At 47.9% G+C, this 17959-nt stretch overlaps 1 protein-coding gene across 3 annotated transcripts in view; it reads left to right on the plus strand.

Annotated features, from left to right (window-relative positions):
• The window catches only part of BEST3 (bestrophin 3), a 56590-nt gene extending 40467 nt beyond the window's left edge, over positions 1-16123 (plus strand). For 2 of the 3 annotated variants that reach the window (XM_081878538.1, XM_081878540.1), the window contains 6 exons: positions 251-405; positions 1355-1432; positions 2389-2541; positions 13217-13297; positions 14095-14246; positions 15175-16123. In XM_081878538.1, the coding sequence (XP_081734664.1) occupies positions 251-405; positions 1355-1432; positions 2389-2541; positions 13217-13297; positions 14095-14246; positions 15175-16114 (1559 nt within the window). In that variant the 3' untranslated portion in view covers positions 16115-16123. The remainder of the gene's footprint in view (positions 1-250; positions 406-1354; positions 1433-2388; positions 2542-13216; positions 13298-14094; positions 14247-15174) is intronic. The other variant, XM_081878539.1, reaches the window with a different exon arrangement.
• Positions 16124-17959: the final 1836 nt, after the last annotated feature.

A 17959-nucleotide genomic window follows, 5' to 3' on the forward strand; every position in this document is an offset into this window, starting at 1 on the left:
TTTTTAAATACACCTTGGCTACAATTTGGTTGGGCCATTGAAGGTTATATAAAACTGCTCCAAGAGCCGATTCGTCACCCTTGTTTTAGACATAATGTTTGATTGTATGAAGGGGTTTATGGTCATCCTTTTAATAATACATGAGTACAAGCAGAAATGAGTAAGGTTGTTTGGGGTCACGTGCTTCAGAGGATGCACTTTCTGAACATATATAGGAGATCCAAAGACAACTCTATCTCTTTATAAACAGGTTTTATGACACCAGAGGAAAGGAAAATATTTGATGAACTTAAATCTCCCCACCTTAAATACTGGGTCCCCTTTGTCTGGTTTGGAAATTTGGCAGCGAAAGCGCGACAGGACGGAAGGATCAGAGACAGTGTAGACTTGCAGACCCTTTTGATCGTAAGTAAGCCAACACAGCATAACGCCATAGGGGGTGAGATGTGCTCTTTCTTAAACATGCCTGTTTTACGTATATAAACCATAGGCCTGTCTCTTCCCTTTCCATTTTATCATAGTGACTGGGTTTCATCCTACACTACAGTACACCAGGGCCAGCCCTAGATCAGATGACACCCCAGGCAAGGCATCTTCACATCCTACCCTTCCATGGTTTGCATTTCAAATGCCTTATTTTCATTGTATTTGTAGCCTATTGCAGGGCTGCTGTCAGGCTTGAGTGTGGGGCAGACAAAGTGCCCACTAGTGATTCCCTTCCTATGTTGGCAAGTCTCCTCTGGCTTACCTAACAGCAGTACTAGGCAATTGGGTCTGGGAGCCGCCATTTTAATTTCCCACAATGCCCTCGTAGTAGTGTCATTCTAGGACTTTGTAAGACATTAAAATTGCTGTTCCTAGCCCCAGGAAACATGAAAGGTGTGTTCCAAAAATACAGTATTATATTGTCAGCTGTCATACACGTGACCTCCTCTGGCCTATAGCAATGGTATGATTTAAAGTTCAACTGAAAAATCCAGGATATAATTCATAGTTCAGGCTGCAATCCTATCCACATATACCTCGATGGAGCAAGCCTCATTGAATTCAAGGGGGCTTACTTCTGAGTAGACATGTATAGATTGCACTGTTAATTTCATAAAATGTTACTATTTGGCTTTAAGGTTCCAGCCTTAGGGTTCTAGCTCTAAGATCTGCCATCTCCCTAGGCAATCCACTGCCTAAACCAATCCTGCTCTGCTACGCTGTGACATCACATCAGTTAAACCAATTGCAGCCAGAGAGTCTGTTACATCACTATTATTACCAAGCTCCACCATGCTAATAATAACAAGAATGAAGTCATTCTCTTCAGTGACCACATCAACTTTGTGTTTGTTTGTCTTCCACTTAGGAGATGAATCGTTATCGATCATGGTGTAGCCTGCTATTTGGTTATGACTGGGTTGGAATTCCCCTAGTGTACACACAGGTATCTAAGTGAAACCTTTTGCCAATATACAGAAACAATTATGTTGGGTAGAGATGGATCTTGGGGTGTTGAAAAGTTTAAACTTAAATGTAGTGTATATTCGAAGCCTGAAAGGATTGTGTTTCTCCCTCCACCTCCTCCTGCTTTCACAAATAGTTGATTCAATGAATGGGGTCCTGTGGCCTTCTAGATGTTGCTGGACTCCAACTCCCAGAAGCCCCAGCCAGTTTGCCCAATAGCCAAGGATGGTGGTAGTTTTAGTCCAGCAACCTCTGGAGGACCACAGGTTTCCCATTCTGGTTTATTCACTTCTTGGGGCTGAGGTGGAACTGGAGACTGAATAAAGACCAAGCCCTAACAGCCCAACTTGGAACTGCTCTCCCACTGCCATATCACATTTGTATCATCTTGCGTGAGAAATGTATTGCACTGTAGGTGGCCAACAGAACTTTGCCCGTTCACTGTGTAGGTCTAGATATATATATAAATATATGGCACACTTCTTATACAGTAATTATATCCGTAATAGAGACACAGGTGGTGCTGTGGTCTAAACCACTGAGCCTCTGGGGCTTGCTGATTTGAAAGTCGGCAGTTCAAATCCATGTGACAGGGTAAGCTCCTGTTGCTCTGTTCCAGCTCCTGCCAACCTAGCAGTTCGAAAGCAGTGCAAGTAGATAAATAGATACCACTGCAGTGGGAAGGTAAACAGCATTTCTATGCGCTCTAGCTTCCGTCATGGTGTTCCGTTGCGCCAGAAGCAACTTAGTCATGCTGGCCACGTGACCCAGAAAGCTATCTGTGGACAAACGCCGGCTCCCTCAGCCTGAAAGCGAGATGAGCGCTCACTCCATAGTTGCCTTTGACTGGACTTAACCATCCAGGGGTCCTTTACCTTTTACCTTTGCCTTATTATATCCATAGCAGTAGCTTAATGTGGCCTTAATTCATTTCAGGTTGTAACACTTGCTGTCTACACCTTCTTCTTCACGTGCCTGATAGGACGTCAGTTTTTGGACCCTGAACAAAACTATCCAGGTCATGATTTAGATCTTTACATTCCTATCTTCACATTGTTACAGTTTTTCTTCTATGCAGGATGGCTAAAGGTAAATCGCTACTATAGTTTTCCAGTGTGTTCGGAATTTTCTTGTGATTTGTTTGTTCAGATTCAGTGAGTAAGATCTATTCCAGCCAAGTCAATGGAAGTAAAGGGCCCCTTTAAAAAGCTATCTATACTTTTATTGCTCCTCTCCTTTCCTCCCCCAGCCCATTCCCCTCTCCCATTCCCTTGCAAATCTGCTCTGGAAAATCTGCTCTGGAAAGTCTGTCCTGTCACTCAGATAGAAGTCCATTGTGGTCACACGAGGTCACCACTGGACACAGTCCACTCTGTTTCATGAAGCTCAGCCAACAGCATCATATCTGGCATCCATGTCTCATAGTCCAAGCTAGGCTAAGATAAAGTAACAATGATATTCAGACTGCTTTTTTTCTATTTTAAAAATATTCTATAAAGCTTAAAAGCACAGCGGCTATCCTTCTCAGGCTTGCAATCTGAATAGACGCAATTACAAAGTAAAGGGGATAGAGAGGGACAGTGCAATTATTCAGCATACAGCATCACATAGTGATTTAGGCAGTGCTTTTTTTCTGGGGGGATGCAGGGGTACACATACCCCGAAACATTTTGTGAATCTAAGTTTGGCCTCATTGAGGGGCAGTATTTCAATATGAGTAGGAAAATGAGAGTACCCCTAAACATTTTTTTAAGAAATAAAAAGCATGAGATTTAGGTAATACCAAAAATATATAGCTATCCAATGTGCTATGTTTCTTACAATGATCTGAACACATTCACACTGCTGACAGTGCATACTGCAGAAGGTTTGGCATTTACGATGACACTGCAAGCAGCATTTCTGGATCACAGGCTTCTTGCAAACTCCAAGTATTATGCACAGCATGCTGCCCACACCAATGTGTCGAGCCACTTGTAGCTCAACTTTGCAAACAGCCCCGCTCATCAGTGCAGGTTTTGGCAGTTTTATACATAGCCTACTATAAATTGCTGCAAGTGTTATTCTGTCTCGAAATCCCACTGAGAAGGCTATGTATGTGGTGTCTAGAGGAATCTGCCAGCCTTGGATTTCACAGACCACTTCATCAACTATAGTAGTGGGGGGTGGGGACTTTGAGACTGCCTTTAAAGGGCAGGAGCCCACTCAATGGTGCTTACAAGGTAAAAACAAAATAGTACAGAGAGAGACAGAGGCAGAGACAGAGAGATATGAGTGAGTAGCCAGAGCTTCCTGCTTCTACCATAGTGGATATCACAGATGAAGAGGGAAGTTGCTCTCCAATCATTGTCCTTCAATGTACAGTGGTACCTTTGTTCTCAAACTTAATCCATTCCAGAAGTCCGTTCCAAAACCAAAGCACACTTTCTCATAGAAAGTAATGCAAAACGGATTAATCCGTACCAGACTTTTAAAAACAACCCCTAAAACAGCAATTTAACATGAATTTTACTACCTAACAAGACCATTGATCCATAAAGTGAAAGCAATAATCAATATACTGTACTATAAAATAAATAAGACAGTATTGTAGATGATAAAAATAAAATAAAAAGTATTTCTTACTTGCACTGATGATAGTCATTGTTTGGATGGGGGGCTTTTATCCATTTCCACACTCACACATTCAATCAGTCAGTAGCTGAATTGGGTGCCACACAGTCACAAAAACAATTTAACCAAAAAATCCTCAAAAACAAAACGCAAAATAAACAGCAAAAACAAAAGCGCCAATTACAGTGGTACCTTGGTTCTCAAACATAATCCGTTCCAGAAGTCTGTTTGACTTCCAAAATGTTCAGAAACCAAGGCATGGCTTCTGATTGGTGCAGGAGCCCCGGAAACAATAGCCAACAGCCAAATTGGACGTTCAGCTTCCGAAAAACGTTCAAAAACCAGAACACTTACTTCTGGGTTTTCGGTGTTTGGGAACTAAAGCGTTTGTGGTTCGAGGACCCGATCCCCGCGTAGTGGAATGAAAACACAAGGACACGTGATATAAGGTTAACGGGCAAGAAAAGGCCACAACTTTATTGATTACAGCAAGTGAAAAGGTATTGGCTTAGGCATTGGATTACGTCAGCTGACTCCACCCCCTCAGAGAGGGGTGAGTCTAAAACAGGGGGGTTTATTCACCAGTAGGTGGAGCCTGTTGATGCTAATCCAACTATAAGCTCTCCCCTGATGTCACCGAGGGTTGTGCCATGGCCTCCCGCCACGCAGGCATCGGACAGAATACACGACCGCCGGATTTCTTTAACGGAATACCCAAAATTGAAGGCGCAGGCGATGGCCACACCTAGCCCTTCGACACACCACGGCACATTATTCCAATGCCTAACCTACCCACCAATACCACAAAAGTTGTGACGATTGCTACGAGGTAGGCGAAAAAACCAAAAAGCCTAATGCCAAATGGAAAAATTCCTACCAGGCCCCCCGGACAACCAGGGCGACCAACCTAAGGTCCATAGCAAGGCCAAAAAAAACTGAGACCCTGAGCTCTAAGGGAGTGGAGGGTGGGTGACTCGTGACGGGACGCCGAAAAGTGAGGCCGGAAGGCTGGCGCCGCAGCAATTTAGGCTGCTAAACACGCCCCCTTGCAGGCACCTGGTTGGGTGCCTGCCCGTGGGCGTGGGCGCCAGCCAGGTGAGTGGGAGGCAGGGGGCTAACGCCCCCTGCTTGAGGCGGAGTCCGACTCCCAACCACAACCACTCCGCTCTCTTGCAGGAGGAGAGTCTTTGGGAACCAAGGTACCACTGTATATGCATCTCCCCACTCTTACCAGAGCTCCATAATGCCATGTACACCTCCTTGCAATAGACCATCCCTGGAAAGACAAAAGCATACATGGCTGTGGAAGAGCTCATGTCTCCCCGAAAGGGTACAGCCGCTGTATCAGATGAAACCTTACCATTGCACAGGGGTGGGGAATGTGCGCCACTCCCTGATGTTGGTCTCCAACTTCCATCAGCTCTAGCCAGCATGGCCAATAATGAAAGGAAATGGGAGTCCTTTAGAGGGCCTCAGGCTCGGCATCCCTGCCAGAGTAGACGCCTGGCAGGAGCAATAGGAGCAATCAGTACTGAACATACACAGGGCCTCCGTGATCTGACGGCCCTTTCAGAAGCCATTGCACACAGACACACTGGTGCAAGCACTGGTGTCTCCCAGGAGTCCGGTGAGAGTTGTTAGGTAGTATGGGCCTGCCCACAGAGTTGTGAAGACGTACCTGGGGACGAGTAACATACTTGCTTTTCCTCAGTGCCTCGATAATATCTGCTTAACCTGTACATTAGCAAGTAAACAGATTTCAGCAACCAAACAGTAACCCTCTGGTACTATCCTCCTCCAGAGAAAATTGATCCTCTAATGGTGCCTATTTAGGAACATCAGACCATATATTTTAATCTTATTTTACCATATGAACTAATAATAATTTTCATTATTTATACCCCACCCATCTGGCTGGGTTTCACCAGTAGGTTATGTTTACATTGTAACTCTCACACATCTTAAATCCTAGATATGGGGCAGGTTATACATTTTAATCAGACATAGAATCATAGAATTGTAGCGTTGGAAGGGGCCACAAGAGTCACCTAGTCCAACCCCCCCCCCCCGCAGGAATATTTCCCCCCAATGTGGGGGGGAGTAATTGAAATATACTCGGAGTCGCAAAGTGATTTCATGCTCTTTATTCAGCTCATAGTGGTGAGGAGGAATGAATGAAAGTCCCCTCAAAGTATCTGCCTTATATACATTATTTACACAATGGGCTGCACATGATTGGCTAATTCCGGAATTGTACTGTAAACCAATCAGGTTGTGGATTCACTTCAATCTGGAGCATGATTGGGTGGTTCCTGCCAACCAATCATACTGCTGCATTGTTCTAGGACCAATCAGACTGCTGCATTCTGAATCCTATTGTTCTAGGACCAATCAGACTGCTGCAGTTTGGATCCTATTCGACTCAGTACATAACACCCCTCCCCTCTAAGTTCCAGTCCTGCCCGGAAGGTCGCATTCATAGTCCTCAAGGTACGCTGGCGGCCTACGTGTGCGTTGCGGCCTGGGGTGTTCCCTGGTCCGGGGTTCTGGTTCTGGCTCGTGTTCCAAGGATGCTGGCTGTGATGGGGCTGTTTGGTCTGGCGCAACCGGCTCGCTCAGTCGTGGTTCTGGTTCCGGTGTCCTTTCGGCCTCCCGGGACCTCTCTGTATTTACTGGTTCTGCCTCTCCTGCTGGCCCCTGCTGCTCTATGGGCCTCACTGCCCCACTGTTCCCCTGGGACTCCTCTGACCTGTCCTCCTCCTCCTGGTTTTCTTCCGGGAATCGTCGCCGTATCTGGTCACAGTGGCGGCGCCAGCATTGCCCCCCATCCGTTAGCACCTCGTACGACACGGGGCCAGTGACCCTGGTGACTGTGGCGGGTACCCATGCAGGGCCTGCCCCAAAATTCTTTGCGTACACTGGGTCCTGGGCCTCGAAGGTCCGGGGGTTCCTGCCTTCCCCCACCCCTACCTCATCCTGAGCTCTATCGGGGTGAAGGCGGTCCACTCTGATTGCAAGGCGCCGACCCATTAGTAGTTCAGCGGGGCTCCGGCCAGTCGTTGAGCTGGGGGTGCTGTGCTGTGCTAGAAGGAATGTGGCAAGGCGGTACTCCCAATCCCCTTGCGTCATGCGGCGAAGGGTGTCCTTGGTGGTCCGCACCATGCGTTCTGCTTGGCCATTGGTGGCAGGGTGGAATGGCGCCGAACGGATGTGGCGGATGGCGTTCTGCGCTGTGAAGGTTTGGAATTCTCCTGACGTAAATGCAGTCCCGTTGTCTGAGACGAGAGTGTCAGGGAGCCCGTGCGTTGCAAACAGCCTGCGTAGTACCCGGATGGCTGCGGATGTAGAAGTGGATGGTACCAGTGCGACTTCCAGCCATTTGGTGTAGGAGTCCACCACTATGAAGAATGTTTTCCCCTGAAAGGGGCCAGCGAAGTCCACATGCAGGCGTGACCATGGTGCTCGGGCAGACTCCCAGGACTGGACTGGGGCCCTTGGGGGATCTGGGCGGGATTCTTGGCAGGCCTGGCAGTGTTTGACCCAGGCCTCTATCTCTCCGTCGATCCCCGGCCACCACACATAACTCCTGGCAAGGGCCTTCATTCTTACTACCCCTGGGTGTGTCTCGTGTAGGGCTGTGAGGACCCTTTTGCGGAGGGGCTGGGGAACAACGACCCTGCTTCCCCATAACAGGCACCCCTTGTGGGCCGACAGTTCATGTTTGCGGGTTGTGTAGCTGGCGAATTCTGGCCCGGGGCTGCTGCTGGGCCATCCCCTCCACACCCAGTCCAGGACCCGGGAGATGACCCTATCTTTCTTGGAATGGTGTGCAACTTCTTGTGCCTGAATGGGGCGGTCGGGAAGCAGCTCCAGGCTCATAACCTCTTGTGCAGGTGCCGGGTCGGGGCCTGTTTCTGGTAGTGGTAGCCTGCTGAGGGCGTCCACATGGCCCATCGCCTTCCCAGGGCGGTGAATCAGTGCATACTGGTAGCTGGCAAGGAAAATTGACCACCTGAGGACACGAGGAGACAGCACTTGGGGGGTCTGCTTTTCGGGGGCAAACAAGCCAAGCAACGGTTTGTGGTCAGTCACCACGGTGAAGGGCCGCCCATACAAGAAATCATGGAATTTTTTTACTCCCTTCACGATTGCCAGGCCCTCCTTGTCGATTTGTGAGTAGTTCCGCTCGGTTGCGTTGAGTGTCTGGGAAAAGTATGCCACCGGTACCTCTCTTCCATCTGGGAGTTGGTGTCCCAGGACAGCGCCAATGCCATAGGGTGAGGCGTCGCATGCTAGCACCACCGGCAGCCTCTCGTCGAAGTGTGCCAAGACCGAGTTTGAGACAAGCAAGTCCTTGACTGCCTGGAATGCGGCCTCCTGGCGATGGCCCCACACCCAAGGGGCCCGCTTGTCCAGGAGTCTGTGTAGGGGCTCCGCTACCGCCGCCTTGTGGGGAAGGAAGGAATGGTAAAAGTTCAATAGTCCCAAGAAGGCCTGAAGTTCAGTCTTGTTCCTGGGCGCTGGGGCATCACAAATGGCCTGTACCTTGTCCCCAGTCGGGTGGACCCCTTCTGCGTCCACCATGAATCCCAGAAAGTCCACCTGGGGCACTCCTAGTAGACATTTTTCCCGCTTTACCTTGAGACCCGCTGTCTGGAAACGGTGCAGAACGGTGCGGAGGCGGTCCTCAAACTCCTCTGGTGTGGGCCCGGCAATCAACACATCATCGAAGAAGGGGGTGACGCCAGGAATCCCTTTAAGGAGAGAGTCCATTAGATTCTGGAATATGCCTGGTGCCACGCTGACACCGAATTGTAGCCGCTTTACCCTGAATGCTCCTCTGTGCGTCACAATCGTCTGTGCCTCTGCTGTTGCCTCATCTACTGGCAGCTGTTGATATGCTTGGGCCAAGTCCAGCTTGCCAAAAATTTTCGACCCAGCCAGGGTGGCAAGGACATGGCTGACCACTGGCACTGGGTATGCATGGGCCGTGAGGGCCTTGTTTATGGTACATTTGTAGTCTGCGCAGATGCGGACTGAGCCATTAGGCTTGACAGGTGTGACGATTGGGGTTTCCCAGGGGGCATTAGGTACCGGTTCCAGCACTCCTTGCTCCACGAGCCGGTCCAATTCCTCGTCTATACGGGGTTTCAGAGCGAACGGGACCCGGCGGGCCTTGAGCCTGACTGGTCGTACTGCGGGGTCAAGCTGTAGAGCAATGGGGGGGCCCGTATACTGTCCCAATTTCCCATCGAAAACCCCCGGAAATTCCTTGCATATGGCGTCCACGTCCACTTGTAAGCTAGTGTGGTTCACCCCGGTGACAGCTAGCCCCAGTGGTCCAAACCATGCCAATCCCAGTAAGCTAATGTAGGGGCCCTTGACCACAAGCAAGTCCAGTTGCCGCGTCCGCCCTCGGTATTGCACCCTGAAGGTCCCCACCCCCATTGTGGGGACCTTACGTTTCTGGAAGTCCCGGAGGGTGAATGGGGCCGGCCTGAGTTTGGGACCCCCAGTAGGACACAGTTTCCTTAAGGTCCTTGCCGAGATTATGGATAGAGTTGAACCCGTGTCAAGCTCCATGCGGCATGGGGCCCCCTCTATCTGTACCTCTACATAAATTTTCTCTATGTTGGGGTGGGGCAACTGGTATACCTGGAAGTCCGTGAGCTCTGTCGAGTTGCCTTGGTGCGTTGGGCCCCGGGACCTGGGGTTCTTGGATTGGTCGTCTGATGCCTGGTGTCGGGTGGGCCGAGCCCGACACACCCGGGCGATGTGTCCCGATTTTCTGCACTGTCTGCACTCTGCATTGCGGAAACGGCAGGTCCTCCTCTCATGACTTTCTCCACAGCTTGCGCAGTTCCCTCCTTCTCGTCGAGGCAGCTGTGGTATGTGGGCTGCTTGAGTGCGCTGCTGTACTCGGTGCACCTCCTCCCTGTCAGATCCTGAGTCGTCGGTGAGGTCTTCATGGTGGACCCTCGGTTGGGACGGCTGGCTCGGCCGTGCCTCTTGTGTCGACCTCTCGGCAGCTTCCGTTGCCAGGGCCTCCTCCAGAGCGACCTGGAACGTTAGGTTCTTCTTAGCGTAGAGGCGTCGTTGCAGCTTCTCATCCCTCAGGCCACCGACGAGGCGGTCACGAAGCATGTTCTCCAGCTCTGAGAAGTTGCAGAACCGGGCGGCTTGGCGGAGAGAGGTCACAAACCCAGTTATGGTTTCCCCAGGGGCTTGCCGCTTTGCGTAGAAGGCATTTCGACGAGCCACCACTGAGGGCTGTGGCGAAAAGTGCCCCTTCAGCTGTTCCATTATTGTTTTGTATGGAACAGTAGCAACGTCTTCAGGCGCAAGGAGAGCCCGGGCGATTTCAAATGTCTCCTCTCCGCAGACGCTGAAGAATATTGCCCTCTTCTTGGCGTCTTCATCATCGGTGACCCCTTTGGCTTCTAGGAGGAAGGTGAAACGGGAGGCGTACGCTTCCCAGTCTCCAGATGCTGGGTTGAACGGCGAGAAGTTGCTGTCAGTTGCCATTCTGAGTTCCTTGTGTCCCGGAGCTGAAGCCTGGATACACGGTGCGAGGCAGCGGTGCGGCAGGTGGCGGTGCTGCGGTGCTGTGTGTGGCAGTCAGCTCAGCGGGATCCCATCCTCGTCGCCAGTGAAATATGCTCGGAGTCGCAAAGTGATTTCATGCTCTTTATTCAGCTCATAGTGGTGAGGAGGAATGAATGAAAGTCCCCTCAAAGTATCTGCCTTATATACATTATTTACACAATGGGCTGCACATGATTGGCTAATTCCGGAATTGTACTGTAAACCAATCAGGTTGTGGATTCACTTCAATCTGGAGCATGATTGGGTGGTTCCTGCCAACCAATCATACTGCTGCATTGTTCTAGGACCAATCAGACTGCTGCATTCTGAATCCTATTGTTCTAGGACCAATCAGACTGCTGCAGTTTGGATCCTATTCGACTCAGTACATAACAGTAATAAAAAATCACAGCCCAGTCCAATTTCATCATAAGAACTTCCTAATGTCACAATGCAACTAAAAAAGTAGCAGCACTTCCAATCTCCCAAAGTCCCGAAGCAGCTACATGACAAGTCCTTCTTGCAAGTACTGTCCAGCCATGCCTTGGAAGCCTACAAAGCAGACCTTGTCATAGTGAAATCGCAAGTAGGAATACACCCTCTGCTGCAATTTTTATCAAAAGAGGTTTGTTGCAATTATGCTGCTGGCCCCGGTAACAATGTTAAAACACACGCTACTGCCTGCCTAATACGACAGTGTGAAGAACGCAAAAATAAAAATAAAAAAATGGTGTTGATTTGTTAACCAACAAGAAGTGCAAACATAACAAAAATAAATAGCAATGTAAACCATAAAGCATTACAGCCCAGAAGGAGAAGTTACAGCACAGCTCCAAAGGTATTATGCAAAGGTTCCTTCTACAAATAACAAAGATACATAAAAATAAAAGCATTCTCCTCCTGTGAGTTCTATCCTCACTGAAAATAAAGGTTCTATGAAGTCTTAGATGAAAGGGACATTTGCATCTACTGATGGCACTGAATACAAGTTAGTTTGCAAAACAGGTTATTTGAAATCATTGTCTGGCTGCCAGTCATTGCTGTTATGTATAGGACAACAGTCCCCCTCACATGAGGCCCTTTTAATCCTACTTTGTGTTGTCCTGGATTAGTCACTAATCTGTTCAGTTCTCATATCCAGGAATCCTAAAATAGCACTTAATTGTCCTGGTTTGCATTTCTTTTCAGACTGTGATATCATGTGCCGCATTGCCTGTGGCAGATGAGCCAACACAATGTTTCCACTTGTAGTCACTCTCCTTTATATCTTCCACATTCATTTAAGGATGCCCTGCAATGTGATTTCTTGTTCACAGATATCTGCCTAGCTGGGTAGTATAGCAAGTCTTATTGTCCTACTTCTGTAGCATCTAGATACATAATTGTTCGTAAAATCTTGAATCCACTGGGTTCGTGCTAGGAACCACTGCACCCTTGAGCCAATACTTCTGCCATCACAGGATGGTAAGATAGGCCCAATATAGAAGAGTTTGGATTTGATATCCCGCCTTTCACTCCCTTTAAGGAGTCTCAAAGCGGCTAACAATCTCCTTTCCCTTCCTCCCCCACAACAAACACTCTGTGAGGTGAGTGGGGCTGAGAGACTTCAAAGAAGTGTGACTGGCCCAAGGTCACCCAGCAGCTGCATGTGGAGGAGCGGAGACGCGAACCCGGTTCCCCAGATTACGAGACTACCGCTCTTAACCACTACACCACACTGGCTCTCAATATAGACCTTTTCGTCATGTTAGCCCAGGAAGTGACATAATGAAATAACACTTTCCTTCCTGAACCACCCACCTTCCGCTCTCGCAGTCATGAGCAGCTGGGCTTTTGAGGTGATATTGGTCATGCAGATACTATGATGCCATAAGATCCACTGTCCTGTAATATCACATATGAGCTTTAAGTACGAATGAAGCCCAAGACGGCGAAACAAGACCATTATTCTGGAAATCCTTGTCTAGACTCTGTGTAAGGATTTTGTGGAACTGTAACAACCTTTCATGTGGATTTTTTGGACTTTACGAACAGACAGATGGAATAGACACCATTACACAGATGGACCTTATGCATGAACTGACTAAAGTATGATCTGATCCACTGGGTCTTCTACTTTGTTCATTTGTCGAACTTTATAAGTTACTTCTGCTGCAATTTATAATTTGATACTATGAATAGTATACCTTATTTATCTAAGAACACAGCCGGTTACGTCTCGCGTGCTTCTTGGGTCTGTTAAGCCCCAGCACGACTGACGAGGGATTTGGATTCTTCTACCCATTCCTCTTTGTAACTGGCAGAATCTGTCAGATTTATCAAAGAAAACCCAGCCTCTTTGTATACTTTACCTCCCCTACTCCAACAGATTTCTCAATCCAGTAGATCAGGTGCCGCGTGCTGCAAAATCCACTTGGGAAAATGTGGAGATTGCACAATCACCTATCAAAAGCATCGTCCTTACCCTCTAGGGGACTGTGCATTAGTACAAATCTGTAGCATAAATATCTTTTGATATTTCAGCTTTTGGTGATGTACTTATATATACGTGCAATTCTAATAACAGGTTGCTGAGCAGCTCATCAACCCATTTGGTGAAGACGACGATGATTTTGAAACAAATTGGTGCATCGATAGGAATCTGCAGGTGTGACTTTTCTTGCTGCCACTTACAATTATTTTCTTCAGCTCTGCAGCAATGTATTTTTTTTTTTTTAATTTTCTGCCATGGATAATATTGCGTGATGCCCTCCTCCCACATTTCACAGATTAGACTACAGACATATTTCGAACACTTCTTCGCAAGCTCCACTTCAACACATTGCTGAAGGCTCTTCACTGCCTGCCATGTTTGTTTATTTTGCTGTGACTGATTTCGGAGCTAAGAGGCGGATTGTTCTCTTGGCAAAAGTACAGGAGAAACACATCATTACCCTACAATATGCTATCATCAAGAGTTCCAAATATGTTTTTGCTGCAGTATCTGAAATGCCAGGCTGCATGGCTCTTTAGTGTTCATATGCATGCATTTTTCCTACAGCAGGTACTCCAAACCCTAGTAAGTGCTCTGGCCAATGGTGGCATTTCTCCTCTGAGGTTGTTTCACTTTCCTCTGGTTTTGGCTAGTCTGGACAGATTGTAGCTTAAAGCTACCAGAAGAGAGCTCTTTTTTGCATGCTCAAAGGCCTGCAGATACCCTGTGGGAGCAGATCCGTCCTACTCCAAACAGCAACCACTTCACAAATTGCTTCTGAAATGCCCACGTTTCAATATAATTTTGTCATAGGGTGCAAGGAGCTGCTGCTTGGAAAAAACTAATGACCAGGTCATGTTGGGTGTTCTGGGTATGAATAGTGCAGTTCTCTCTATTCTCTAGACTGTGGTCAGAGTTTATTGTGCCTAAAACTGCATTGCAAGCTTTCTAATTCATGGCCATTGTTCCAGGTTTCACTTCTGGCTGTTGATGAAATGCACATGAATTTACCCAGAATGAAAAAAGACATTTACTGGGATGATTCCTCTGCCCGCCCGCCCTACACATTAGCAGCTGCAGACTCCTGTATTCCATCTTTCCTTGGATCCACCATCGAAATGCGGTACGCAAGTCTGCGGTCTCCTACCATAGTTAAGACAGGGTCAAAATGGTTCCTCATGGGCCCAGTTTGTTCCATCGTTAACAGCCCAGTCCTAAAAGAATTCAGGCTTAGACATACCTAATTCTTGATAGAAGATACCAGACTATTAATAACATAGCTCTTTTGTCTGATCCAGCAGAGCTCTTGCTATCTCATGCAGTCTCTTGTTTCCAGTCACTAGGCAAGCACATGAGGGCAGCAACACTCTCTCACTGTTGCTTCCAGCAGGTGGTATTCTGGAGAACGTTGCCTCCAATCCAGTGTAGGCAACCTTTAGCACCATGACTAGTAGGCAAATTCATGTTAGAGGAAGCTATCGGTGACTACTAGTCAGAATAAACTACAAAAAACACATGTAAATAACTAAAACAAATCAGTGGAACAATAACCCACCCTTCCCACAAACACATATTAAAAACCTGCATAATATTAATCTGCCCAAGGCCTGGTTGAAGAAGAACGTTTTTGTCTCATGCCTAAAGATGTATAATGAAGGCACCAGACGAACCTCCCTGGGGGAGAGCATTCTACAAATGGGGAGCCACTATAGAGAAGGCCTGTTCTCGTGTTGCCACCCTCAGGACCTCACATGGAGGAGGCACACCAAGATGGGCCTCAGATGATGAGCATAGAGTCTGGGATGGTTTATATGGGGAGAGGCAGTCCTTGAGGTTGGGCTGTGTTTTTTTTATGTTCCCCTCATAGAGTTACCCTCCCAAAGGTTTTGTTGTACTTCTGTAAATCCTGGGGGGTTTGCAGAAGTTGCCTCCCTTTTCTTCGTGGATGATGCCACCATGTGTGGATGGGGCCCCATAAGGATCCACACGCTAAGAATTGAGTTCATTGTTAGCAGTAGGGATGATAATTGCTTTCATGTTTCAACTTGCAGCCTGACTGATAGCCAGTTCCTCCATGGAGAAAACTGGCCGCGGAATAACGATAAACCCAGAAGGCAGCATTCGATGCTGAGAAAAGTGAAACGGTTCCTGAGTGTCCGTGAAGGATCTCCTGCCCCAACAAGACGGTCCTACCAAAGGCAGTCGAGTGAGAACTCTGTTTTCTTCCCCTCTCACGAAATGCATCACATTGGCAAGTTGCTAGAAATGCACTCCAGGGGGAGACATTTCTCCTCAAACAGCATGAAAAGCCATGAGAGGGGGCACGGGAGCATGGATCTTGGAGTCATTAGAGAAAGCAGCAGGAATGAAGGTCTGGAGACAGGCTACCAGTCCGGTGCAGAAGAAAACCTAGCTAAAATGGACTCGGCAGCAGTTGAAAAGATGGTTGTTGAAAATGAAGGCAGACTGAATTCACAAATAAACAAGGACATTAACATCCTGACAGAAGAAGATTTTGACAATCAAAGTGAGTCAGAGACTGATTCTGAAGGACCTGTGATGACCCACTGTGCCCCGCTGCACAGCTCTCCCACAGATTTGCTCATATCTCCTTCAAAAATTGCACCACCTCATATGGGATCCAAGCAACAGGATTCATCCACTGGTGCAAAACAGGAAAAGGAACCTCGCACCCATCAAAGCACCACATCCAGCAACCTGCCAAATGATCAAATGTGGCAATACCCAGGTGTTTTTACTCACCATGCGGCACCTAGGACAAAAACTGAATCTCTTTCAACAGAGTCTGGGACAATGCCTGGAGAAGGCAGCTTAAGTACTGAGAGCACTCCCACTTCTTCTTCTTCTTCTCCTGCTGCTGCTACTAATACATTTGACCTAAGCCACTTACCGGAACAAGTGGATGCTAGAGAAACTGATATCCTTTATATCGTTGAGTGTAGCAATGAGAAAAATAAAGGGCACCTCTGACAAATTGGAGAGTGCTAAGATCTTGTGCTGCTGACTCATGCCACGCAGGGCATCTATTTTTTAACAGCTCACCTCAGGACAGGCAACAGCTTGCAGGCAACATTATGCTTCACCAAAAGCCTCAATATTGATAATACAATTTGAAAATATTTAATCCTATCTTGGTTTAATTATTCTGGGTAATTTAGCTCAAACTGAACAGGTAAATATGAGATACAGGTGGGGGTGGGGGGGTGTACACAGTAAAATGCCCATACAGGTAGGTGCGCCATTTATGCATATTCAATATGTGTGCAAAACAAAATAAAAAAAATCCTTCCAGTAGCACCTTAAAGACCAACTGAGTTAGTTCTAGGTATGAGCTTTCGTGTGCATGCACACTTCTTCAGATGCACACTTCTTCAGATACTTCTTTGTGCATGCACACAAAAGCTCATACCTAGAACTAACTCAGTTGGTCTTTAAGGTGCTACTGGAAGGAATTTTTTTATTTTGTTTTGACCATGGCAGACCAACACAGCTACCTATCTGTAACTGGCAATATGTGTGCGACTGTGTATACAACCATTGCACTGAACCCAGAAGTGACCCGGAAATGTCATAAAGACGTCACTGAAATGCCACTAAAAGGGCAGAATGGAGGGTGGGGTGGGGTGTTTGCAGGCTTTTTTCAGTGGGTTTCAGTTATGCACAACTTCACCGATGTGTGTGTTGCCTTGGAACGTAACCTTCGCATGAACAGGGGGCTGCCTGTATCTCAACTGGTGTTGGAGCTTCTTTAAGAGCCACGGATAAGAAGGCAGCGGCAACATTCAGCAGGCATATTTCTGCCCATTACTGGGACATTGTGACTGGAGAAGGGTGAAGATTCCTCCTCTGAGCCCTGTCCATTCTGGCAACTGGTTGACATTTTACTGGTGCATTTCATTCCGTATCATTTATAGCCTGTTTTGCTACTTAATAGGTAGAAAAGAAATAAGCTCATGGAAGTTCCCATCAGTCACTATGTCAAGGTCCGGTTCACAGGTGATCGAAGTCCCGGCAGGGGACGTCAAGACCGGGGGCAAGATGGCAGGGTGGGAGCAGGGATGGGGGTCTAGAAGCCAGGAGTCAGCAGCCAAGAGTCCGAGGGTCAGAGAGCTGGAGTCAAGAAGCCAAGGGTCTGAGGGTCAGGAAGCAAGGAGTCAAGAAGCTGAGGTTCAAGTATCAGGAAGCAAGAAGCCAAACACAGCAAGGCAGGAAGCGTGTTGCTGTGGCAAAGAGCCAAAGGGAAATGCTGACCTTCTATCCCTTCCCAGCTCTTGCCACCAGGTGCTGTGAGTTACCAATCGGCCTCACCTGTGAGGCCATGCCTTGCCTCTTCAGAACAAACTTAGGAAGGCCCCAGTCCTGCAAAGTCCTATTGGTCATAGGGCCTGGCTCCTGCATGCACACCTGACTTACTAGCCTTATCCTCCGTGGTTAATTGTTGCTTAATCACATAGAGCTACTAGCTATGATGGTCTCACTCTCCTTCCACAGTTAAGAACCAGTATTGCCTCTGAATACCAGCTGCTAGAAACTGCAGGAGCAGATGGAGCTCTTGTGCTTAGGTCCTGCTGGCGGGTTTCCCATTGGGGTATCTGCTTGGCCACTGTAGAACAGGATGCTGGGCTGGAGGAGCCATCATCCTGATCTAGCAGGCTCTTGTTAAGATTGCATGAAGAGGGCATGGCATTGCTTCCCATTGGCCCTGCCCCACCACCACTGCCAGGTCCACCTCCATGCCACGTTGGAGAAATGTCTGCAATGGGGAAGCCTGGTGAATCTGTGCATAGCCTTTCCCTTGATCTCTATTTGCCTGTG

The sequence above is a fragment of the Podarcis erhardii genome (assembly GCF_964252035.2).
Source record: "Podarcis erhardii genome assembly, chromosome: 10".
Taxonomy (NCBI): Eukaryota; Metazoa; Chordata; class Lepidosauria; order Squamata; family Lacertidae; genus Podarcis; species Podarcis erhardii.